At 36.8% G+C, this 25731-nt stretch overlaps 1 protein-coding gene across 1 annotated transcript in view; it reads left to right on the forward strand.

The window, feature by feature from the left end:
* LOC145681172 (inhibitor of growth protein 1) overlaps nucleotides 1-24114 on the forward strand; it is a 25392-nt gene extending 1278 nt beyond the window's left edge. The window contains exons 2-3 of the mRNA XM_081752642.1: nucleotides 20258-20461; nucleotides 23494-24114. Coding sequence (XP_081608768.1) covers nucleotides 20258-20461; nucleotides 23494-23960 — 671 coding nt within the window. The 3' untranslated portion in view covers nucleotides 23961-24114. The remainder of the gene's footprint in view (nucleotides 1-20257; nucleotides 20462-23493) is intronic.
* Nucleotides 24115-25731: the final 1617 nt, after the last annotated feature.

Consider the following 25731-nt stretch of genomic DNA (forward strand, 5'->3'; position numbering starts at 1 on the left):
AAGACAACCCTAAATTGATCTTAGGCAAAATTGTATATTATTGCGTGAGGTACATATTTCAACTTTTGTCCACTGTGACACCACACTGCTCAATGTCGTTCTCCACACAATCTTCCAATTTCTTTTTTGATTGGCCTAGGGGTCGTTTCCCATTCAGTTTCTATAGCATCTACTCGGTGAGCTACATCTTCCGAAGTTCTTCTTACATGTCCAAATTGTCGTAATCTAGTTTCTTGTAGCTTTTCTGCTACTGGTCGTTCCTTTATTGTTCCTCGGATCACTTCATTCTTAATTTTGTCCTTCTGTGTTACTCCACACATTCACCGCATCATCTTCATCTTCGCAACGTGCAACTTCGGTTCCTCTCTCTCTTTCCGTTGTCCAACATTCTGCTTCGTAGAATGTTGCAGGTCTGACGGGTAGCTTTTAGTTTCTCCCCAAATTTTGCACATATAAGATCTCCAGTATTAAGCTGAGCGAGCGAAGGGGGTTAGAAGTCCCGCAGGGCTCGTTGTTTTCTACTTTTATCACAATTGAGACAAAGACAAGGTACTCGATGCTGGAGTCATGAAACGAGTTGGGGGAATACTGAATGTCGTCCCGTTTCACTACTGTTTTGTAAACGTTTCTTTTAAGGAGTATTTCTATCCTACTTGCACACAATATTCCTGCCGATTTTCCCTATTTTGTCGGACTGTTGCTAATTCTGCTGCTACTGTTTACATCTTTTATTTCTATATTTTCCTTGCAGTATTGATCCCAAGTAGGGCTACTTGAATTTCTTCGTCATTACATCTTCCTCCAGTCACATTCTTGTATTCTCAATTTCATTTTTGCTGAATAGGCAATGTAGATATTCTGTTTTAATTAAAAGTAAAATTTGACCACAGTAAAACACTTTTAATAAATAATAGTGTTTGGCTTTGGATATATATATATATATTTAAATTAAGGCAACCCTTTTCAAAGCTAGAGTGTCAGATATTGTCTTGGTTTCCTAATTCTAAGCCCTTTGGTCTTGCTCAGCACAATGTTGTCCGGAAATAGCATATTCCAAGGTGCTTTTGGATATCTTTGTAAGCTTGTCAACCATAACTAGAAAAAGATATGAGCTGAAACTAGATTCCTCATGAAGTCCCACTTTTCATGAAACTAGATTCCTCATGTAAACTCTTCTGTTATTCCACACGTGCTCCTTGCTTCTGAACTACATCCAGCATGCATGGTAAAAACATCGCATAAGGACCGAGCTTTATGTGCGCTGGGGATCGTAATAAGATGTTTGTTTTTCTCATATGATATCGGTACAGTGGCCAAATGACTTTTTTAAAAGAGTATTTATCTGTTCTGGAGTTTTTTTTCTTTTTTTTTTTCGGAATAGTTACTTTGTGCTCTTTTTCTGTATTACATTAAATTGATTTCAGATACACGCATTCAAAACTCAAGTTATTATTTAATCACTTTTAGTGATATAACTTTAGTCACTTTGAGAAGGTAATAAATTCAAACTTGTCAAAGCCAAACTGAAAAAAAAAAATATATGGTCTACTCAACTTGGATCAATTCATCGTTTGTTTGTATATGTTGGTTGGCATAGCTTTCAACACCAGCTCCCAAAGTAAAATTATCAAACGTATAGCTCGTGTGAAGGTTGCGAAAGCTAAACTGTAAAATGGTCATTACATTTGTAATTTCATAGTTTATTTTTGTCAGTAGTTTGCGCCCTCATGATGAGAACCAGTGCTGTAGGTGAACACCAATTGTTAGTAAAAATAATTGTTGATATTAGTGTTTTCTTTCAAGTGGTCTATAATAAATACTTAGTGACGTAGTAGGATGCATACTAACAATAAAAGTAGAAATTTTTACTCAGAGAAGCACTCCGATATTAAAACGGTGTATCAATGCTACGTTACAATGACCTCTTGTCATCTTCATCATGGATGTTGTGTTTGTGAGGAAATTATGCTGCTAGTAGAACTACGTATTTTTATCAGTACGGTATGCCTCTACACAAAGAAATTAATGCTTCTTTGAGTCGTGTTATTAAGATTTCTTGCTGAAAACTACTTCTTAACATTCCCTCTGAAAATACAGACGTCGTTTTAACACAATGCTGATGGGTCAATCCATTTAAAATCGCCCAATTTTAAACAGAATTATTGCTCAACAATTTTTTTTGTTTGTTTGTTTGTTTGTTGTTGTCATGAGTTTCCTGCAGGTAGACAGTCACAAAACACTGAAAATAAATTATATGCCATAGTTTATTCTGGTAGCCATTTTTAAAATGGCGATTGGGCAAATTTTAATAAAAAAAAACTAGTTTTCCGGAAAGTTTAATTGCCAAACTATTTTTAAAGATATCAGAATAATTCTAAAACCAGTGTTCAACATGAGATGAACTTCAGGTATATTTTATTTTTCTTTCAATAAGTTAAGCGTAAGAATTAGAACTCTCACCTATTGTTAGCATTCCCCATTGTTATTTAAAAATAAAAATATTTGATCATTTATTGTCTGTAATGACTTAGACATCATTCGCCCAATGTTAATTCTAATAGTTTCAAGCCTAGTTTGCTACCTTGGCACTGCACGATACTTTTTACTAAAACTCACTGCCCTATTCCTCCAAATGTAGTTGAGTTTTAGTCATAATTTTTCTGTGAGATGTTTGTATTTGTATAATGAATGTTGTGTAAAATTTTCAATTATTTGCATTCAGTCCCTTTTAGATTGACCTGAGAATAATTGAAGTGAAAATGCTTTCGGCCATTTTGGAAAAGCTCTAGAAAAAAATTGCATTCTCAGAACTAAAACTTATGCAGTAGGTAGTTAAGTATTCAACACAGAAATAACATATTATTAGTGAGTCTGCTTTCCTTCATAAAACTAATGGTCTTTAAAATTAACGATTGATACAGTTTCTCCGAGTCTTTGCAGTAAAGAGTTTGACTGACTCTCTTGTATGATAGAAAAATTAAAATAATGTATACCTGAAGTTCATTTCATGCTGAACACTCTTGTTTTGGAATTATTCTAAAATCTTTAAAAATAGCTTGGCAATTAAACTTTCCGGAAACTACATTTTTTATTAAAATTTGCCCAACCGCCATTTTAAAAATGGCTGCCAGAAAGAAACTGACATATAAATTTTTTTCAAACAGTGTTTTATCACTATCAACGTATAGGGAACTCATGATTTAAAAGAATCAGGAAATTAAAAAAAAAAGTTGGCAACATTGCCTGAGTGATTTGAAATGGATTGATCCAGTGTTAATTCTCTAATTTAGTGTTATTTTGTACAATAAGACTGAGCCTACAATAAGTATGTGCTCCAACTTTATTGTAACCACTTCACTCCAAGATTAAACAATAATTTGCAAATTTGCGATTGCTAGCTTTTTCAGGTCCCAAAACAATTATATGAAAACAACGCAAAGTAAGAAGAAGTGTTGTTAAGTGTGTTAAAACGACTTAGGTGTTTCCGAAGTGAATGTTAACCCTAAAAGTACCATTGGAGGCGGGGAAATCATGTTTTCCTCTCGAGCCCAAATTTTTAAGGATGTAGTGTTTTCTTAGAGCTCTTGATATTGTCTTGCTCATTTGAATATAATGGTTACTTTTGTTAGTTTCATGTTATAATATGATTTGTTTAATTTTTATTTTTTTTAAAAATAACTCATTTCCTGCGGGCAGATTTGAACCCCCATTGGTGTTAGATGTAACCCATCTTCGTTTTTACCGAAATTTGGTTTTAACCTTTTTTTTTTAAGTTACCTCTGTCTTTTATATAAACATAAGCTTATAAGAGCGTGATAAATTTTATTCTAAAACTTGGCTTAAATACGCACACAGCCAAGGCAAAATCGAAGTTCAGATTGAACAAGGGATGCCTGTGCTTTAATAATCGAAATGATGTTATATCTATATATCGGGTGTTCAAAAATTAGCGCCCACATGGCACAGAGCACTATTCTACGCGCCAAAATAATGTGAAAATATTATATGATGGTTTGCCCTCCGGAGCCTCCTTTAGCCGCTATAGGGAATCAAAATTTCACAATGTGGCAACGTCGCAGATTAACTTGGAGCCATTAGCGTTGCTCTACGAATACAACAGGCAGTTGAATCAATTGCTACACTAATAAGTGATGCTAGTGCCAATCAATATCGATTTTGGCTGAATCTAGAAAGAATCGATATAACTATTTGATAGATTGGTAGATCTAATATATGGTCCATTATTTGCAATGTTGCCACATAGTGCAATTTGTCTCTCCAGACGAGGTTTCGAAAGATATAAAAACGTATATATTTTTTGTTTTATTTTGACTTGTAGAATAATGCTTTGTGGTTCCTGGGCGCCATTTTTAGAACATCATATATATATATAACCATATACGATTAATGCAGAGTAGAATTACAAAAGTTTGTGTTAATAGTTTAGTCTAAAATGTAAAAGTCAATAGATATAATGAAGTAGTATAAAAATGCGCGTTCAAATTTTATTCTTTCCCCTCCCTTAGTACTACATGCAACATATACGGCTAGCGATAAGAAGTGGATCTATTGAGTTTCAAGATGGACTAGAAGGAACATGAACATTTTCTGTACAATCGGAGGATAATGATAAAAATATAAGTCTAGGAGTATCATAATTGCTTCATAAAACATTTTATGAACATGGCAAGAGGTCATTGTAACGTAGCGCCGGTACGCTGTTTTTGAGTATTAGATACCTGAGTGAGTACAGATTTTTACTTCATGAATACATAATAATCTTTGTGAAGTATAAGTTCTTCAATTGGTGTCTGGCAGCCAATGTAACAGGATTGGTTACCAAATTCATACCATGAAAGTACTGTAATCATCACATTAGGTTTACTGAGCACTTGAATAAAGGGCAGTGGTTTGTACTCGTGAAACATTGTGCCAGGCTCTATCTATGTTTAAGAATATGTGAATGTTAACTCGTTCTTGTATTCTGTGTGTGGATCAAATTTGGCGAATTTCCGATGAAACTCACTGATAGAATAACATCATTTCGTGGCTGGAGGCTTGGAATAGGCTGGCAGTAATCGCAAGTTCGATCCGCACATGGGACACGTGGAAATAAAATAAGTGATTAAATTTACTTAAAGAAGTAATAGAATGCATAGCAATTAATAATAGGTAAAATTGAGAACTCACCTAAACATCCAATAGCAATCTGGACGCAAACGTTTCAACGATAGTTTTCTTCATCGTCAGTGAGTAGCCCTTTAAAAATTTACGTTTCTTGAAGAACTATGGCTATGTTTTTTTTTTAATCTCCTTCTCTACAGAAATATTGTAATATGATTCGTGTTGCTGTTAAAATTCTTTATTAATAGCCTCTTCTATCTTCTTATTACTTATCCAGACTCTACTCCTTAAAAATTATTATTAGTGATTATAAAGAATCGCTTCTAAGTTTCCTGTTTTTATAACCTTAACTTTCCTCCCCTATGTAGATACTCAAAGTTGAAATTTAAAATTGCCGATGTGTTATATATATCTGTGCACAGCAAACTTAACTTCTAAACCATATTACATGCAGATAAATATTTCAAAGCTGAACACCGCTGAAAGAAATCCTGATAGGGATTGAGATGGTATTATTACCAACTATACTAACAAAACTAAACTAAAATTTAGCAAAAAAATCTTTATTGCATTTTTATTGGTTAGTTAAGCATAATACGCTCTGAATTACATGAAGTAAAGTTTGAGGTTTACATGTGGATACAAAAATAAATAAATAGACTGACAGACCTGACTACATTAATGACAGATACATCCAGCGTTGAGTAGCATAATTACCTATATGCATAACGACTGATTCCATTCATGTTAATCTCAGTCTACTCCGGTGGAAGCAAAGTGATCACAGAGACATCTAGCTTTGAAACCATTCGCATGTAGGTTGGTTCTATTCAGCTTAAAATGTGGATTATCGAATTTCTAGTTTTGCATTCGTTAAATAATTGGATACTTTAGATAATCAGGTCTTGATTAGTACTGTAGAATCACTATTAGATATAATACAAATTCCTAAGGCGTTAGGTAGAGATGCAAGGGCTCGGAAAAACCGGCTTTTTTGGGTGGGGAGAGTGTTTTTTCTGCTTCACTTTTTGGATTGGGAAATTTTGAGCTTTTTTCAAAATTTGCTTCAAGTTGATAAAGCAGACATTGTTTCGCTTCTCTACAACACAAAAGCTCATTTAATTAGTGATTGTGCAAATAACAATATAAAACCTCGAAAATAAACCTACTGCAAAATTATGAGTATAGCCTGCACTGCTTAAAAAAAATGGAATAGATGTAAGTCAAGCACAACAATCATGAGTGAATGGTTAACTTTCGCGCTTCTGTCGAGAAGTCGGGATTCAATCCCGCATTCGACCATTGTGACAAAGGTATTCTTAATTCCATCTGTGAATGTAGGAATAGTGCATGTACTGTGAGTATTGGCCGACTTCCTTTCTTATTGTTTTTAAATCATTGTTATTACTAATTACCAGCAGTGACGGATTTTCGAAGAAGTTTAGGATTGTGGGGGAAGGGGGGGTCTTTCGGACTGAAGCCTGTCCTCTGGAAGTGCGGAATTTCAAAAACAAACGAAATATTATACCTTTATTCATAAACTTCAAATTTTCCTTAAATAAAAATTAGGATTTTTTTTTAGAAAAACTATGTATTAGTAAGAAAAAAACCCTCCCAAAATATTTTTCTAAATCCGCTACTGATTACTTGTAAAATAGTACTCAAGATTGTATCTGGAAGATCATTGCACAGCTACAGTATAACAGAAGTGTGAAAGTACACTCTGATGGATATATTGAAAAACATAGTTTAATTATGTGCTAGAAGCTGAAGTAGTAAGCTGTAAGAAATGAAACACGGATGACTAAAAATGAAATGATCTAGGGGGAAAAAGTGTTGATAACTTAGAAGATAAAATAAATTTAAATGGCCTTTCTGAAAATTGCCCTCAAATACTACGTACTTTGTGTTTACTTTAATTCGTAAAACGTGCTCCATCCGTCATGATGGTGAATTCCAGAGCGAAATATGGCATTTAGGTCATAAAATCTTATTTTAACTATAAATTATATCATGAGAAGGCTATTTAGATAGAAAAATCATGAAAATGGAAAAAGCCAAAAATTTCCATTTTTCCCGATTTTATGTGAAAAAAACATCGATTCAAAAAAAGTCCTTTTTGCACCTCTAGCATTAGGAGAAAAATTTTAAAAATAAATATTATTCATGGCCTTATACTGAATAATTGCTAATATTGACTGGATTTTGGGAAAGCTATAAAGAGCCGAGAGAATAGAAGTTTTTTGGGTTTTACTATTTTTATTATTGAGTATCCTCCCTGTTGGCAGGTACTGAGACTGTTGACACACACACTCCCACTCTCTCTCTTGCTCGCTCGCTCTGAAGTTCGAGCCTGGAAATGTTTCTTTCACGTTTGTCGATTTTCAGCGTCCTCTTTTAGCGTCCAATATTTTCTTGTATTTTTCAGTTCGTCGATCGGTTGTTTTCTTGTTCTTCCTACTCCTCGCTTTTCCTTTATGGCGATGTGAAGAAGACAATTTCTTTGCAAGATGTGTTCAATCTAATTTGTCTTGCTACGAAGGATGCTGGCTAAAAGTGTCCTTTCCTACATGTTGTAAAACATTTTCGTTTGTTACTCTCTCCGTCTTCTCCATCTTCCTTCAATACCACATTTGCAAATTCTCTAATTTCCGTAATGTCCACGTCTCTGAAACCTACAGTCCAATATTAGACCTGTTTTTTCGAATGCCTCCTTGGCTACGGCAATTCTTGACCTTATCGCTTTGGTGAAGTGAGCGTCTCTCGTCAAAATACTTTCAAGATATTTGAAATAATCTATTTCTTCAAATTCTTTTTGTTCTGTTCTAACCTGTAAGAGCGCGTTTCTTTAGAATATTCTCATACCTTTCTATTTTTAGACAATGATTTCCGTTCCATATTGGTTCCCAGTATCAACTGCTGTATCATTATTTCCTTTAATCCTTTGGTTCTAGCTATAACAACCGTATTATCTGCATATACCTACCTGACGTTGTTCATGATCTGCCTTCCAATTTTGAAATTAATTCCTATTGATGCTGCGTTCACTACATATTTACTGTAAATGTTGAACAATTGAGTTTCATTTCACAGTGTGAAACTATGGTAGACATCCAAACTATGCGAATTTAATACTCAGTGCATCTATTACTATTGGTTGCAAGATGAAAGATAGAACCTGTTCCTCGGATGCGGAATCCATATCAAATAATCATTACTCGCTATCCCTTACTGATTTGTTCTATAATGATAAAAGGTGAGACCGAAAATCGTTAATTTAAACCACTTTCGGTTTGAATACGGTTAATGGAGAAAATGGAAACTATTCTTGGAACATTAGATTGGTTGCAAAAGGCGCATCATAATTAGGAATGGCCACAAAGTTTCGAGGAACCGCTTCTCGCAGATCCAGTTTTCAGAACCGGTTCCGGACCTAGATCCAAAAATCCGGTTCCAGACCTGGATCCGAAAGCCCCCAAAGACCCGTAAAGGAGGCACAAAGTTGGGTGTTTGGCCAAATGAGTTGGCCAGTTACCCAGTTTGTTCAGCCAAATGACACAAGCGGGCGCCGCCTGCGTGTCTCTTCCACCATTTCATCTAGCACACTGTTCATAGCCTGCCAGCAGCTCGGGTTTAGCGTAGAGATGGCCACAAAGATCCACTTCCAGCGGAACCGGTTCTTGGAGATCTGGATCCGAAAACCCGGATCTTTCGAACCGGTTCCAAACCTGGACCCGAAGAACTGGTTCCGGAACCGGATCCGTTCAGAACCGAAAACCGTTCTGGCCATCCCTAATCAGTATCTCTCACCGTTTTTGCTATGTGGATATCAATATTAAAACTGGAAGTGGCAGTAACTTTGAATCACTTCCAGTTGTTGCGGATATTCATGGTATGTTGCTTTAAGACACTGAACCGTATGTGAAAAATCGCTTCTTGCTATTTTTTTTCTCGAAGAAACGTTGGAATCGGTAAAGTCAGATATGGCTAGTTTGAACCACTTCCGGTTTGAATAGAGGGTTAACGGAAGGAATAGATCCTATTCTAGAGACGCCGAATCTGTTGCAAACAACCGCTTCTCGATACTCTTGCTGCTTTTGCTGTGATAACTATTGACAGACGCAGAAATCCGTTCTATAAGACTTCCGACACTAATATACAGGGTGTTCATTTATTATGTAGCCAAAATCCACTGGTGAAATCCTCACACCTAAACAATGAAAAAAAAGTCCATATGAACATAGAGCGAAAAACGCGTTGTTTCAAAGTTACGGGATGCCGAAATCGAGAAAATTGTAACTTTGAGGCTGCCTAGCTCGAAAACTATGAGAGACATCAAAGGCTGTTAAAGAAATATTAGAGGAACTAGTACACTCTCTAACTAAATAACCAAGTTTCAGAGTTGGAGCGTATCAGCGCAACAGATTTTATAGAGGGAGCTGCGTTATAGGTTCCTCTCTTCAACCTCTGTCCCTAAAATCATTTGCGCCTGTACAACCCAACTCTGAAACATAGGTATTTAGATAGTGTACTAGTTCCTCTAATAGTTTTTTCACCGCCTTTCATATCTCTCATAGTTTCCGAGCTAGACAGCCTCAAAGTTACAATTTTCTCAATTTCGGCATCTCGTAACTTTGAAACAACGCATTTGTCGCCCTATGTTCATATGGACTTTTTTTTTATTATTATTGTTTAGGTGTGAGGATTTCACCAGTGGATTTTGGCTACATAATAAATTAAATCATGTATAGCATAATTTGGAAGTCTAATAATTGAGGTGATCTACTGTATCCGTTCTCACTCCTCTTCCAATCTTCACACTATTGGTTTTTCCTTGATTGAAGCACAACTCCCGACATTTCGTTGTCGTATGTACGTAATGTGATTGGAAAGTTTAAGACTGGGCTTGTAATTTAAAAATGGCACTACTTACAGCTATTGTGATGGATCTCCTTCAAAGAAGTCCCCTGCTGAATGAACACACCGATTCCAACGGTGTTTCCGGTTCTGGAAGCATTCCTGAAAATTAATTTCCGTGATGGTGTGAAGCACTCTCTCCGTATTTGCTTGAATGTCCTCAATTGAGTCAAATTTCTTTCCTTTCAATGACAATTTTAATTTAGGAAAGGGGTAGAAGTCGGCTGGGGCCAAATCAGGGAAATATAAGGGTTGCGGAAGCACAGGAATGTTGAATTTGGCCAAAAATTCCTGGATCGAGAACGCACAATGCGCTGGTGCATTGTGAAGACACTGAAGGACACTTTTGTAGTATTCCTGGTTGACTCTGCCCCCTAGGAGCAAATTCATGATGCACGATACCCTTAGAATCGAAAAAAAAAAAAAACATTGTCTTCACATTCGACCGACTTTGTCGCGCTTTCGTTGGTCTTGGTGAATCTGGGCTCTTCCACTGAGAACATTGGGCCTTTGTTTCTGGGTCATACCCATGAACCCATGATTCATCGTCTGTTATTACCCTATTCAAGTCTGTGTTTCTGCTCGTGTGACAACACTTTTGGATGTATTTCGTGGACACTCGACGCATGTTCAAATCATCAGTTAAGATTGACTGAACCGCATAGAAACTTAAATTCAGGTATTCAGCCATCTCCCTAATTGTAAGTCTGTGGTTCGAGCGCACTAAATCGCCAACTTTCGCAATATTTTTGTTAGTTTTTAATGTTGAAGACCGGCCAGACAGGGCGTCATCCTGGACTGACTCACAACGATCTTTGAATCTGTGAAACCAGATAAACACGTTTGACTGGCTCAGACATTTGTCTTCAAAAGCTGTTTTTAAGAGTTCGTAAGTCTCCGAAACAAATTTCCTAGTTTTAAAACAAAATTTCACACAAACGTGTTGTTCCAATTTTTCATCCATTTTGCACACATAAAAGTCCGCCATGACACACACGCCCGCACCCAACTGGTTGCTACGCCGTACTGAATAAAGATATCTCGGTGCATGTTTCAGCATGTCTCAAGGACACACCAAGCCACCGATTCCATGCTAACGGGCGATTATATTTGTTCCTCCTGAACAGTGTTGTCAACTGTGTTAAAACGTTCTAATCACACCACCTACAGGTCGTCTCTCTCTCTCTCTCTTTCTTTCTCTCTCTCTCCCTTCCCCCAATTAACCCTGATTTCTATAAATATTTTTAGAAATTGCTCTAATTGACCCGGTCGAAAGCTTTTTGGCCAGTTGATGAAGCACAAACCCAACTCTTTCTATACATCAAGAACTCGCTCTGATACAATTCTTTCCTTTCTGGTGCCTTTTCCTTTTCGAAATCCGAATTAATCTTCCTCCAACATCTCTTCTGTCCTACTTTCCAGCTGTCTATTCAGTATGTCCACAACAATTTTTCTAGTGTGGGAAATAAGGCTAATGGTCGTGGGATCACTAATGCAAAAATTGTTCTAAAATAATAATAATAAAAGTTTGGCCAGTCTCCACTCATGTAGATCTTGTTAATAAGTGAAGTCAGTACTTTCGTTGCACCGTCTCCTAATCCTTTGAGCAACTCTGCTGGTATATCGTCGTTTCCAGTGGCCTTCCTTCGCATGTCTTTGATGGCTTATAGTAGTTCACTTTTTCAATATACTAGCTCCTTTTTCTTCATCATCCACCTCTTCCTCTGCTTCGATCGTAATATCTGTGGGGCGGTTCTTCTAGTCATACAGATCCTGTGGGGCGGTTCTTCTAGTCATACAGATCCTTTATGTATTCTTCTCCGAGTCTAAGGATTTTTTGATAGTCAGTGACTACGTAACCTTGTTGATCTTCGACTCGAAACGTGCGTATACTTTTAGCAGGTTTCCCTCCAAATTCTTGATCTTTTTGATACATCAGATCATATTTGCTGCGCCGTTGAAGTTCCACTTTTCTTCACATATCTTACTTCTGTTTGGCTTTGTCCGTCTCTTTTGTCAGTTCATTATTCAGCTTTCTGTATTCTTTGATATATGAATTTTATTTTATTTTTTTTTTATACAAAAAAAGTATATTTAACATATATATGCTGGCGTATTGTCGATGTATACAGGGGAGAATTTTAAAAAATGTGAAGAAACTGACAAATTTGGAGCTTTTAAGGCAACAGGAGGCAAATTTTGCAAGTTGCTCTGTATTAGTAGTCGTAATATGGTAACTTGGATTTAACTATATGGATATAATATTCAAGGTAGAAAAAAGTAATTCCTATTTTTAGAGTCCTATTTGATCAAAAACACAGAAGCTCTATATCAGGATTTATGGTATTATAGGGACGAAAAATATGGTAGGTCATCAAACAAAATGGTGCATATATTGTTTCAATTGTTATTTTCAAATCACAATAAATGTCTTCGTAGTTTCGATCTCCGAAGGCTTAATGCTTTATAGAAAATCTGATATTTATGACTCAAGTCCGTCATTTGCTTTTTAAATGAAGTATATTTTGTTTGAGTTTTAAGATCTCTGTGGCAACGTCCTGAGGCTGAGATATTGACTATAGCTTAATGTGGGATGCGAGGCAAATAGGAAACACCAATCGTAGTCAGGAAATTAGGCAAATGAAACAAAATGTATTACTGCCTCTTCCTTGTCCCATATAAACCGACAGAGCTTATCATAGCATTATTCATGCTAGGTCTGTTTTTAATTTATGGCAGACTATCAGTTTTTTAAAAAAAATACAAAGAATTCTAAGCCCGTGTAATCCTGAATATTCTTATCTTAAAATAACGGCAGTCCATAATCCTCGCCGAAATTTCAGAAATCAACAGAGCAGTAACCTTAATTGCTTTAGGAAAAGATACTGTACCAACAGGTAGGCAACCTTGAAAGTTCGATATGTTTCTAGAGTGACATCACATAGATGCCAGTCCTGTAATTTATTTCATGCCAGACATTCCTACAAGCCGTGCATGTGGTGATAGTAGCCACTGCCTCTACGATTCTTTCCCATTTCTTTTTTAAATCCCGTAGCAAAGAAGAAAGGAACTCATGATCTTCAGTACAACCTCAGACGAAAAAAAAAAAAAAAATCACAGGCAGACATATCTGGTGACTAGATGTAAGTCATCGTCCAGGAAGCGTTCAATCCAACTGTTAGAAAAAGTAAGACAACACGTATATTTAAATGAAAATGTGGCAGAGTTTTGCCTTGGTCAAAAATTATGTACTATTTGTCAATATACTTATAAACTATCAGTTGTCTTACTGTAGGAAAACTGTCCTTTAATCTTCGCGAGACGATGCAGAAAACATTTGGACTTCAGAGAAACATAGACGTTTTCTACTGTCGTTTGAAGTTTCTCAGTACTCTAAATGTGCACACTGTAACAAATTCATTATCAGAACTGTGAAAACTTGCTTTGTATTAATACAAGCTTATCGACAGATTCATCATCATCAACCATCGGAATTTTGCATAGAATTTGCATAGTTTTTCACTTTCCTGAGTGAGTGAGTGCAGCAGTTGCAACATGTACAGGGAATCCGTAAAGTCCTGCAGGAAAGTAAAACTCTGTAACTTGGAAACTGTTACGTTTAAGTGTATAAATTTTTGGGGTTGGAAGAAGGGAAGTTTAAAGTTTTGTTCTGGCCACAATGCTCGATGACGTTTGCGCTGGTAATCACGTGACTTAAGATGGTGTCTATTAAAGAAAAGGCACAATGTGTTTTGTGGTTTGCGAAATTAAAATCTTGCGTTTCAGTGCGGAGAAAGTTGCAAACAACGTATGGGAAAGTACCCTCAGCAGAAACAAGTATCAAGAGATGGTACGAGAAGTTCAAAGAAACGGGAAGTGTCTCAGATTTACCACGCAGTGGAAGGCCAGGAACGAGTGACGTTGTGATTCACACGTTGCAGGACAGCGTAGCCAGGAGTCCAATGAAGTCACTTAAACGTAGGTCATTGGAACTGGTAATACCGAAGTCAGCGTTACACAAGATCGTACGCAAGAATTTTAAAGTCCGGCCCTATAAGTTAAAATTTGGGCACGAGCTGATAGAGGAAGACTGTGACATGAGAATGGAATTCTGTGAGTCAAAGCTTACCCTCTTACAAGAAGATGGTAATCTTCTGTCTCGATTTCTGTTTTCAGATGAAGCCACATTTTATGTGTCGGGAAAAGTGAACAGGCACAACTGCCGAATTTGGGGGGTGGAAAATCCACGTGAATTCGAGGAGCACAAGCGGGGTAATCCCAAAGTCAATGTGTGGTGTGCGGTTTCAATGGACCACATTATCGGCCATTTTTTCTTCGAGAAAGAAACGGTAAATGGCAACAATTATCTGAACATGCTACAGACATTCCTTTTGCCAGAACTTACTAGGTTAGGCATCCTTAATGAGGTCCACATGCAACAGGATGGGGCACCGCCGCACTATGCTCTTCAAGTTCGACAGTTTCTTAACGAAGAATTTAAGGAGAGATGGATTGGCCGAAGAAGACCACACCTTGGCCTGCAAGATCACCAGATGTATCGCCTTGTGATTACTGGCTTTGGGGACATGTGAAGACCAAGGTGTATTCGCAGAAGTCAGCTAATCTGCACGATCTCAAGAACAAAATAACTTATGTGATTTTGAACATTCCAGACGCGCGCCGCCAACACGCAATTCATGGTTTCCCAAAACGACTGCAAGAATGTTTGGACGTGAATGGTACACAATTGGAGGTTTGGCGATGAACCTTAACTAGCTGAAACAAAACTTTGAACCTTTTTGTAAGTACACCAAAAAGTATTTGTTACAACACTACGTAGTTTCAAAGTTATAGAGTTTTACTTTCCTGTAGGACTTTATGGACATCCTGTACATTTGGAAAAATGTTGTAGAAACAGCATATAGTTAGTTGCCTAGGCATTTGCAGTTCTTAACGTGTGTATGAAGACTGCTGGTAAAAGATTGTCCATTGTTTCATAATCTCGCGCGATGGCTCCAAGGAGGCTCTTGAGTTTTGTGTCGAATAAACAACCATTTCTTCGATTTTTTTTAAAATTTCGCTGTCTCATCTGTTATGGGTCGCTGTGATTAACTCCATACAAAGCACTCATTTAACCATTGCAAATTTTAAGGTACAAAATACATTTGTACTCTCTTCAGTTGTCATCTGTGTATACTACTACCCTCTAGCGGGAAAAACGAGAACTGCACCATAACACATAGAACGGAAGGAATATGGATGACAGACTCTATTTTGGTCGCTGTTACGTTGATTTCTCAAAGCCTGTGGTAAGGGATGAATTACCTGTAAACATTCTTATTGCAGCAGTTTCACATTACTCCTTATCAGTGGAATCAGTGAAAAATCAGTGGAATTCCGCGTTTGTAGCCTGGCTGTTACACTAGCAATACTCAAAAATAATCTACTCACGAGAGGCTGACACCACCAGTTGAGTGGTGAGCGATAATTCAGTTGACGTAAAAGCTTACGTCACACACGGCAGTCAGCGCTGCCAATTCGTGCACGAGAGCGAGCGATTCACGACGCTTCGTCGCGTTGTCGATCCCATATGGGACAACTACGCATATTTGCCTGATCCGTGGCTGCGATTTGTGTGGCGTGGAACTTCAAAATCAGTAACAATGTTCAGTGATACGACAGCAAAAGGAAATGTGTAGGTAACTACTATTACTACTACTACTATTAATAATAATGATAAAAACTACTAGGCGTAGTAGTAATAATGTCCTAAACAATGTAATTTTATTTCATTTTAAGTTTGTTACTTGCTTATGCGATTCATTGTGTCTGTAACAAAACATGAAGCTGCGGTAACTCAATAGTAGTGTTCACCTCTGGTCCGTGGGGTCCGTGGTTCGCTCCCAGCTCGCGCCAAGTGGACTTTGTGGTAGACAAACACCGTGTGCGTGGGTTTTATCGGGGTCCACCCACTTTCTTCATTCCACCAGTTTCATTATTCTTACCATCACCGTCTCCTTTAATCCACACAGCATAACCGTGGGACGCACGGGCGTATCTGGCGGGGGAACGAGGGGGACGTGTTCCCCCAATATTTTGAAGTACAAAATGTTCAATATTTTGTTCCAATTTAATTTATTTACTAACGACAGAATATCATATAAATAATAATAATTATATTTATTTGTAATATAATATTCAGGTGTTAAACGATTGTAATCGAGTTCTTGATATACCTTAGGGGGTCCGTGAAGGTAAGCAGAAAGGTAATAAATGGAATCGAAGTTAATAAACAGGTTGGGCTAGGTAATACCATTTAAATCACTTTCTTTGATGTCGCCCTCCCCCAAATTTTACATCCCAGAGACGCCAGTGGTGGAACGTAAAACTCAGTTGTTTTTCTTTTTTTTTTAACAAAACATGACGTGTTCAGTGCAAAACGGAATAAAGTCCGCTCTAATTTTGGTTATTTTGCGCATATAGTACTTGATCTTTAAGCTTTCTATCTGAAGCTCCTTTCAGAGCTTAAAAGATTTCACGTCCCAGGTATTGGAAACATTAGCGTACCTTATAAACTTACATATCTTTTTTACCAACATTTGTGTTCATTGGACTTGATTCCCCTGTGTTGTGAACGCAACGCTCCATATATTTAGGAGCATGAATTATGAAGTTACTGTATGATAAATGGAGGAAGTAGTCATTTTTTTTTTCTCACATCATATCCTGTACAGATCTCAGAAGAGTTAATTGAAGTTGCTCCGAAAGCTGAGTGGGTAGGATGTGGTTACAGCACTGATAATGTAATCAAGGGTCCTGGTTCGGTTCACGAGTCAGTTTTTTTTTTTTTCAGGTTAGATGTTACTATATAGGGAGAAATTTTATGCATTTGTAAGGGATAATTTCATTAGATTTAAATGCTTTTATTTTTAAACAACGGAAGAATCAGGTCTCTCGCCGCCAGAAACCAAATTTTTTTTTTTTTTTTTTTTTTTTTTTTTTTTTTTTTTTTTTTTTTTTGCAAAATTCATGTTCATATATTACAAGAAGTAGGTGAATAAAAAGATTCGTGTGTCACTGTCGACAAAAGACAAAATAACGATATGCCAGTTAACAGTGTATTTTGCTACGTATACAATACATAAATAAATAAATAACAGTTTCTTCTAACAAATTAGAAACTGTCAATTACTGTATTATCGGCAACAAACAACGTAGTTTTTAACTTTAAAAAAATAAATAAAATAAAAACCCTGTGGCCTATGGAACCCGGAGGTTCAATGCCGCGTTCACAAAAGCTTTCCCATTGACTTTTGTCCTTAGCTAACTGGATCCAGTTTCTCCTTTGTATCTCTATTTCTGTGAGATCCATCTTATAGCGCCCGTCTTCCTAATGGTCATTTCTCGATTGGATTTCCAGTTAAAACTTTGAAAGCGTTCGTACTTTCTTCCATTCTGGCTGCATGACCTGCGCACCTGAGCCTCCCAGACTTGATGACTCTTAACAATGTTTGATAAACCGTATAAATTATGTAGTTCCTCGTTATAAAATTTCCACCATTTCCCATTCGCGTTCCTCTTGGGACTGAATATTCGTCTCAGGCTCTTGTTCTCAAATACTTCAGTCTCCGTTTTCCTCGCCGAATAAGCGACCCTGTTTCGCAACCATACAGGAGAGCAGGCATGATTGTCGTTTTATATATTTTAACCTTCAAATTCTTGGACAGAATTCGTTACGATGTAGTTTTTAGCTTCAGAATTTTTTTCTAAACCCTCAAGCATGTTGTTTTGTTCAGCTCAGCGCTAGAATGCTTACCTCTGGTGTGTGATGTCCATGGTTCGATCCCCGGCCAAGTAAGTTAGTGATGGACAACATCGTGTCCGTTGTTTTTCTCGGGGATATTCCTGTTTTCTCTCATTTTCCCATTTCACTAATTCTTTCATCATCATTCATTTGTTTTTATCGTCGTCTCCCTTAACCTAAAGGGCATAACTGTGGGACGTTAGACTGAAAGATTTTATTTCATTTTTCACTTCGTACAGACATGCATGTATTTCTAATTTTCTGAAAGATAGTTCGTCTGTTGTCATGATTTTTCTCATTCCGAATTGTAATACAACTAACGTAACCAAGGAAACAAGTTCTTCCGCTGGGCATGGGCTGATTTCGATTCTGGGTGGGATAAACCTCGTGTGAAAACACCTAAAATTGGTTTCAACAGTATGTCCCCCCTTGTTAATTTAAATGCGACACGGCCGCATTGTTGCTGTTTAATTCATAATAATATTTTGGAAATAGAAGTCTCAGTACTCACTTTGCAGGCTCACGCATTGATCGCAGTTCCATTAGTTTGTAACACGTAACAGTAAAATGTTTGTCGGAGACACTAATTAAAACAAATAAAAGGATACATGAGTGTAATTTCTTACCTTTAGTATCCGGTTCATTGAATTTGTGTTAAGTCATTTCAACAAACTGTGATAGCTTCTTCAGTAATACATACTCTAGTTATACACCAGACTTGTTGAAAATGTTTTCCAGATGTTGGACTGTCCTAAAGCGGTTAATGAAAAAAGATCTTTTTAATAAGTCTGATAGCAGAGTATGTTGAAATGATTTAATAAAACTTCGTTCAACCGGATACTAAAGGTATGAAATCCTATTCTTTTATTCTACATGTAACCTATAGCATTCGTAACTGAATAGAGGAAATCTTTGTCAGGGGCCAAGGGCATGAAACGCATCACCTAAAATAATCAAAGACCAGCAGTTAGCATGTAATAATAATGGTGTGCTCAAATTTGCGTGATAACTTATTAGATTGTACAATTTATTTTTTATCTCTGTGTAATGCATTTTGTGCCTCGTATATTGTAAACTGTTGGCTATTTTTTTTTAAGTTGTATTTTAACAGGTTTTAAGTTCATACTATTACTATTATTAATTATTTAATAAGTTCAGTTATCCCTACGAATTTTCCTCTTAAGCAACCCTTTAATAGAGGCATTTGAAATTGAATTGTATAGACTCGGTGCTTGAAAGCGTTTGCAGTCAATTAATGATAACCGTTATACGTGACAGGGTTATTCATAATGATTCCCAATTACAGACATTAATAACTTACGTTTATGAACACACACATATATGAAAGTGATATGAAAGGAAAGAGAAACCCAAAAAAGTTTTAGTCGCTGGCAAAGCTGATGCATAGTTATGCGGACACCTTTTTGTGTGCTAGATTTTCACATCAAGAAGTCGGTTATTAGTGTCCAACGAAGTTTTAGGAGTATGATTCCCCTAGCGGGCACAGTATTCGTAAGTGGTAATCTGAGTTCAAAGCAAGAGGATACATCTGAAAGCAGAAATCGCCCGTCTGCTCATCGGTAAGTGAGGAAACAGTAGTGCGTGTTCGCGCCACTTCACAGAATTCCATGGTGAGAGCAGGCAAGGAATTGCACATAGCGCATACGACAGTGCGGAGGATTATTCATAAGCATCTGAAATTTTATCTGTACCGATTTTAAATTGTTGCAGGCCCTGAAACCTAGCGACAAAGAGAAGATACTTTCTTTCTGTTATAGCATAGTGTTTCTTTCTTGGCCTTCACGTTTCCCTGTCCTTACTCCATCTGACTTCTTTCTGTGGAGTTTTGTCAAAGAAAAGATATATCAGTCACCTTGAATGATCATCGGGTACGCATTACAGTAGATGCCTTAACATCCGTCAAATATTGACAGGAATTTAACTTCAATATATGTCGCGTTACGAAAAGGCTCACATTGAGCATCTGTGATCTGTAAAATAAGTACGTCATAAAAAACTTTTAAGAGTTCCTCTTTCTCTTAATATTACTTGCATGAATATGCAAGGAATTAGTGTTCGTAATCGGGAAGCCCAGTATTAATAACCCTGTACATCACTGGTTGATTGATGTGTTTTAATGCCCTTTTGCAGCATCACGGGACCTGTTGTTTAAAGTGGGATCCCAACCATACTTTGTTTGAATGTGAGGCAAACATCCCACCTCAGCCATGCATTTTCTCCACTTGATCAATAAGGGCACCTCCATTGTTTCAATCTATATATATATATATATATATATATATATATATATATATATATATATATTATTTTCGGGCATTTCATTTTTTATTGATTTCTTAAATATTTGATACCTGATGCACAGAATATAACTTGTGTAATTTTATTTTTCAGCTTATCTGAAAGAATTGGAAACTTACCAGGAAGGACTACGACGAGAACTTGACGCCAACAGCAAAAGAAGAATTTTGCCCAAGATCCAGCAGACGCTAATCTCTGCACAGGAAGTAGGCGATGAGAAGTTGCAGATCGTGCAGCAGATACAAGATTTGATTGAGAACAAGGCGCGTCAACTCGATTTGGATTACCGAAACTTAGGTATGTTGATAGTTAGGTATAACACAGAAGATCAATATAATTTAATTGCTTTGAAGGTTACTATGTGTTCCTATATCAAGTAACTGTATATTTCTTGCGCTGTATTTCGACATAGTATCGCACTCCTTCCTCAGGCAAACACTTATCACACTTTTTACATATTTCTTTTCCCCTACATTATTAATCCTTGAAATTGCTATCTTCTTGTGAACTTCAAAACTGGTTCGAGTTGAAAATGTACAATTAGTGTGTACATTAGAAAGTGGAATGTTTACACAATCTATGATAACAGTCAAGTTAACTTACACAAAAGGCGCTTTGTAATAAATATTACTCTTAGCCAGGTTTTCATGTTTGTAAGGGTTCCTATCAACACAGAAAACTTGAAAAAGTCAAGGAATTCAGCTTACTCGTAAGAAGTCGTGCGAAAGTCAGAGACTTTCATAAAAAGCTGAAAAAGTCAGGGAATTTTAAGTACGAATTTTTACTTCTGAGAGCCCATTTCTCTTTTGCCTTACTCGGCTGTTTGGTTGGGGATATTGTATCAAATAAATTATTTTGTTTTTCAGAATTTCTTTATTTATACACACACACACACACACACACACACACTATATATATATATATATATATATATATATATATATAGTAGATGGGGGATCTCCTGGTGGAAAAAAATATAGTTACATTTTTACATTTTATATATATAGACCTGGAAATTTGTAAATCGTGACCTGGAAAAGTAAGGGAATTCGCGCTCGCCAAATAAGAAAATATCTGATAGTCCTTGTTTAGTCTGAGTGCAAAAAACTTCATTTAAGTTATTTCCTAGTACTTGATTTATTGTATTTTTTATTCATAAGTGTTTGTGTGCAAGTAATTGATAAAGGTTTTCGTAAGCTTCACCGTCGAATATGCTTTTGTTCCCCATATTAGCTTGACTGTTATCATAGACTGTGTGAACATTCCACTTTTCGTTGTTCATGTAAATTATATCTTCTCCACGTCTACCAATTAAGGAAAGAAAGAAAGAAAGAAAAAAAATCAAGAGAATAGCAGTTATAAGGATTAACAACGTAAGAGGAAAAAAGTGTGTAAATAGCGGAACAATGTTCGCTTGAGAAAGAGATGTGAGGCTACCTCAAAAGATAGTAGAAAAAATGTAAGCGTTGTAGTTGCTATGTTAAAATTTAAACCGGAGTTGGAACATAGTACATCAGTTAGCAGTATTGATTACTGTTTGAAGTGTAAAAGTTGTAAAGTGAGAACTTTTATATGAAATAAAAATGTCACATCGCCTTTTATTACATAAATGCCCCGCTTATCCGCGGAATTGGGTGGCAAAGGAACCGTGGATAGCAAAGTCACGGATAACTCGAGAAAAGACTAAAAGTAGGTGCAAACACGAAAAAAATATATAGTATTTCAGCGTAAAAACTGTTTTATTGTTTGTGGTGCTCAGGTCGTCAAGGTCAGTGATCAGACAATACGGAAGCCATGATCCAAACAAAAGAGCAAAAGGCTACACTCATCCACAAATTCCGAGAAGGCTATAGGATTACGATGCACAATAACCCTGTCAATTTTCGACCTTCGCACTGTAGGACCTATTGTGTTTCCCGGTTGTTAGCAGGATTAAAATTGTTTTCTTGAAGTTCGTAAGTAACCCTCCAGTGGTCGCCCGCGGACTCTCACACAACAGTGAACAATACATGTATGCAAACTCTTCTTCCCTATCCTGGTTTTTCATGCCTTACAACAATCTGCTTCTGCTTATCAGCGTAGAGCTGCACGTTGAAACGTGCACTATCGTTGGAAATATTGATTTTTACGATGCAATTTATTTTTGTTGTACAGTACTTGCGGAGTACATACAGCATGCGGAGTGTCAGTTCGCAGCAAGTCACTAACCTTGGTATCAAGTTCTGTAAATGAACTTTTATGAGCAGTTGGAAATCTCACAGCGAGCGCGATTTCCAACTGCTTCAGTGGTAGAAAATTCGCTCCAAAAGTTCAGCTCGGAGAGCTTGAAACCAAGGCCATTCAGCTAATAGATTGGTTTCCTTGGTGAAGACAGAACATGAGTTGGTGCATAAGCATCTGATATTCTTCAAAATTAAGGATCTACCTAATGAATTCAATTTTTTCGTCACTCCTAAAAATATGTTTACTCTGTTGGTAAAACTTGATTGTACGAATATCAGTGTATGAAGTAACGTAAGTTGCAGAATACGATAAGTGTAAGTCTAAATTCAGGCTTTTAAGATAAGTCAATTTTGGATTTTAAAATTAAAGTATACAAAGAAACTCAAATTGACGCAGCCAAAGAAACTCATATGTAAACATCGAAAATTCTTACTGAAACTTAGAAATCTTTCTAAATTTTAAAATTCTGAATATTAATATTTTTGTATTTATTTTGTTTTATTTATCTTTTTAAAACAACAGGCCTCAGAGCATTCTTTGACACGAGTAGTTTGATATAAATCATTCCAGTGAAAAATTGGTTTTCAGAGCTTTAATTTGGAAGAATTTATATATTTTCCTCCCAAAAGTAGTTGTACCTGTCATAGAGAAGTTTCTGTGTTTCACGTATCAGTATATACAGTAAACGAAAAAAATAATAGCAACTTCATGTAATTTTGATCTATACAAGATTTAATATGAAGTAACCATAAACGCACAATGAAATATACATCAGTTTAAAGAAAATTTTACACAGAATACAAATTAAGTGGCAGAAGTTACCTATATCTTCAACAACGGGTGATATCGGCAACTAAACAGAATTGACATACTATACTAATGAAATGACAGAAAAATCTGTCCGCTAAACTGTCTTGATCTTGAACGCCATCTCCTGCTTATATAAAATTTGAAATATTGTGTATATACATTTCTGTAGGAATACCTCTGTAAGTTGGGCCCTGTGTGAGAATCAGTTATTTCAACGTAATATTTCTTAAGTAGGAAAAGCGCAGTTATCTTTACCACTTCTGTTTTCTAATTTTCTGTGTATGCTTTGTTTTCAGATTTCGGGAAGGATCAAGAAAATACGGAGCCTAATAAAGAGACCCACGTAGGCGAGCGTCAGTCGAAGCGTGCTCGCCGAACGAGAACGGACACCCTGACGATTGAGTCGGCTGCGGAGACGACGCAGGAGCGAGTGACGCATAAGAAGAGTAGTAAGAAGAAGAAACGAAAATCGAAACAAGAAAAAGAACGTCGTGAGGACTCTCCGCAAGAAATTCCTATCGATCCGGACGAACCCACGTACTGTTTATGTGATCAAATATCGTACGGTGAAATGATATGTTGTGACAATGATCTGTGCCCCATCGAGTGGTTTCACTTCTCGTGTGTTGGTTTGACTACAAAACCGAAAGGAAAGTGGTTTTGTCCGAAGTGTCGCGGAGACAGACCGAACGTTATGAAACCAAAGGCTCAGTTTCTCAAGGAACTCGAAAAATATAATAAAGAAAAGGAGGAGAAATCGTAGATATCTATTGAAATACATTGCTTTGTGAGCAGTGGTTATAAAAATTGTAAATACGGATAAACAAATCTCTCAATGTAATGTATTTTACTGTATTTTATGATATTTAAAGGATATATGTTAGAAAATAAGATGACTATCTTATAATACATAATTACGAGTTCTGTTATTGCAAAGTTTTGCCCTAAATACACTGAACTTCCTGCGAGTGAAAATAATAAGAAAATTATGAAACATAATTTTGCGTATTGGAGTTTTAATATGAGGGCTATCCAGAAAGTCCCAGGCGTTTTGAAATAAAAAAGAAAAAAAGTAATAATGAACAAAGCAAATCGTATTATATACATTTGAAAGGTACACCCTTCAGCTATTTTTCCACATAATCGCCATGTAGACACTTATCATACAGTGGCACAAGTTCTTCAATACCATCGCGGTAGATATCTGCCACCTGCGATTTCAGCCACTGGCTTACACCGGCATGCAGTTCGGCGTCAGTAGCAAAGCGTTGTGTAGTGAGCCATGTCTCATCGCTAGGAAGAAGTGGTAATCGCTTGGTGCCGAATCCTCACCAGTTCATCAGATACAAGGCTAGGCCAACCACTGCGGTTCTCATCGCGAACATAGGAACGGCCATTTTTCAAATCAATGCACCATTGCCTCACTCGGCCTTCACCCATTATTCCATATCCATACACTTCACACAGTTGGCGGTGGATTTCAATTAGCTTGCACCGCACATTGTAACACGTCACAGAAAGCATAATAAGTGTGTCACAGTCCCCACGCTACCACAGCTGGATGCGTACTGAGTGTAGCAACGTTCTGACACCAAGATGGCGAGTCTAGTCCCGCCCATTGCCGCGATTGGCCAAAACGTGTGGGACTTTCTGGACAGCCGTCGTATAAGATATATTTCAATGTTTTGCCAATCATCTGGCATCTCCCTTCAGGCCAGCGATACCGTAAAGCCACCAACTAAGTTGCTTGATTTTTGCATACTCATCAGTCTTCAATAAATTAATAAACTTAGTTTCTTTAAAAAAAAATAAATTAAAAAAAAAAAAACTATCCAGTCACTGAAAGTCACTAATAGAAAAGTTGGTGAGTTCAGTATTAAAAACTTTTTATGTGAGTTATTTCCAGATCCAGATTGATTAGTAACTTGTCGTAGTGTTACAAGGCTTGATAATATAATTGCAATTTTTGACAAGTGAACCTGTTTGCTGATTAAATTTAGATCTTTAGTTCCGTAGTAATTTTATGAATCATTTGTACCTTTTTATAATGCTGTCCTTTGAAGTAGATAATTGTTAAGAATGGTCTAATACCGTGAGGTCATAGCTCTTGAAGGTTCTGAAATGTTCCTCAATCCTAGTTGCTACATTCCTGCGAAACTTTGATTGTCCACATAATAATTCTTATAATCGATTAAGTTCATTTCTACATTCATCATAGGTTTAGGAGCTACTTTATATTTATTGGCAACTTCGTGAAGTTTATATGATAATTTAAGCCATAAAGAAAAGGAACTTTACAGAATAATTTTATCCCTGCAACCCTCGCGCGGGGTAAATATGATCCCGGAGGGATATTTTTGTTTGGCTCTCCTAGACAGTTGGCAATTCTGACCCGGCCACCCTACTGTTAAATCATGTTAAGAGTACAATACTTACAAAAAATATGCTATTAACATTTTTCGTACACAAAAATACGTTTAATATAAAGTGGGGTCACTATGATCCCACGCGAGGGTTGTTGATACCTAACACCG

Source organism: Thermobia domestica, chromosome 3, assembly GCF_964235325.1.
Source record: "Thermobia domestica chromosome 3, izTheDome1.hap1.1, whole genome shotgun sequence".
NCBI lineage: Eukaryota > Metazoa > Arthropoda > Insecta > Zygentoma > Lepismatidae > Thermobia > Thermobia domestica.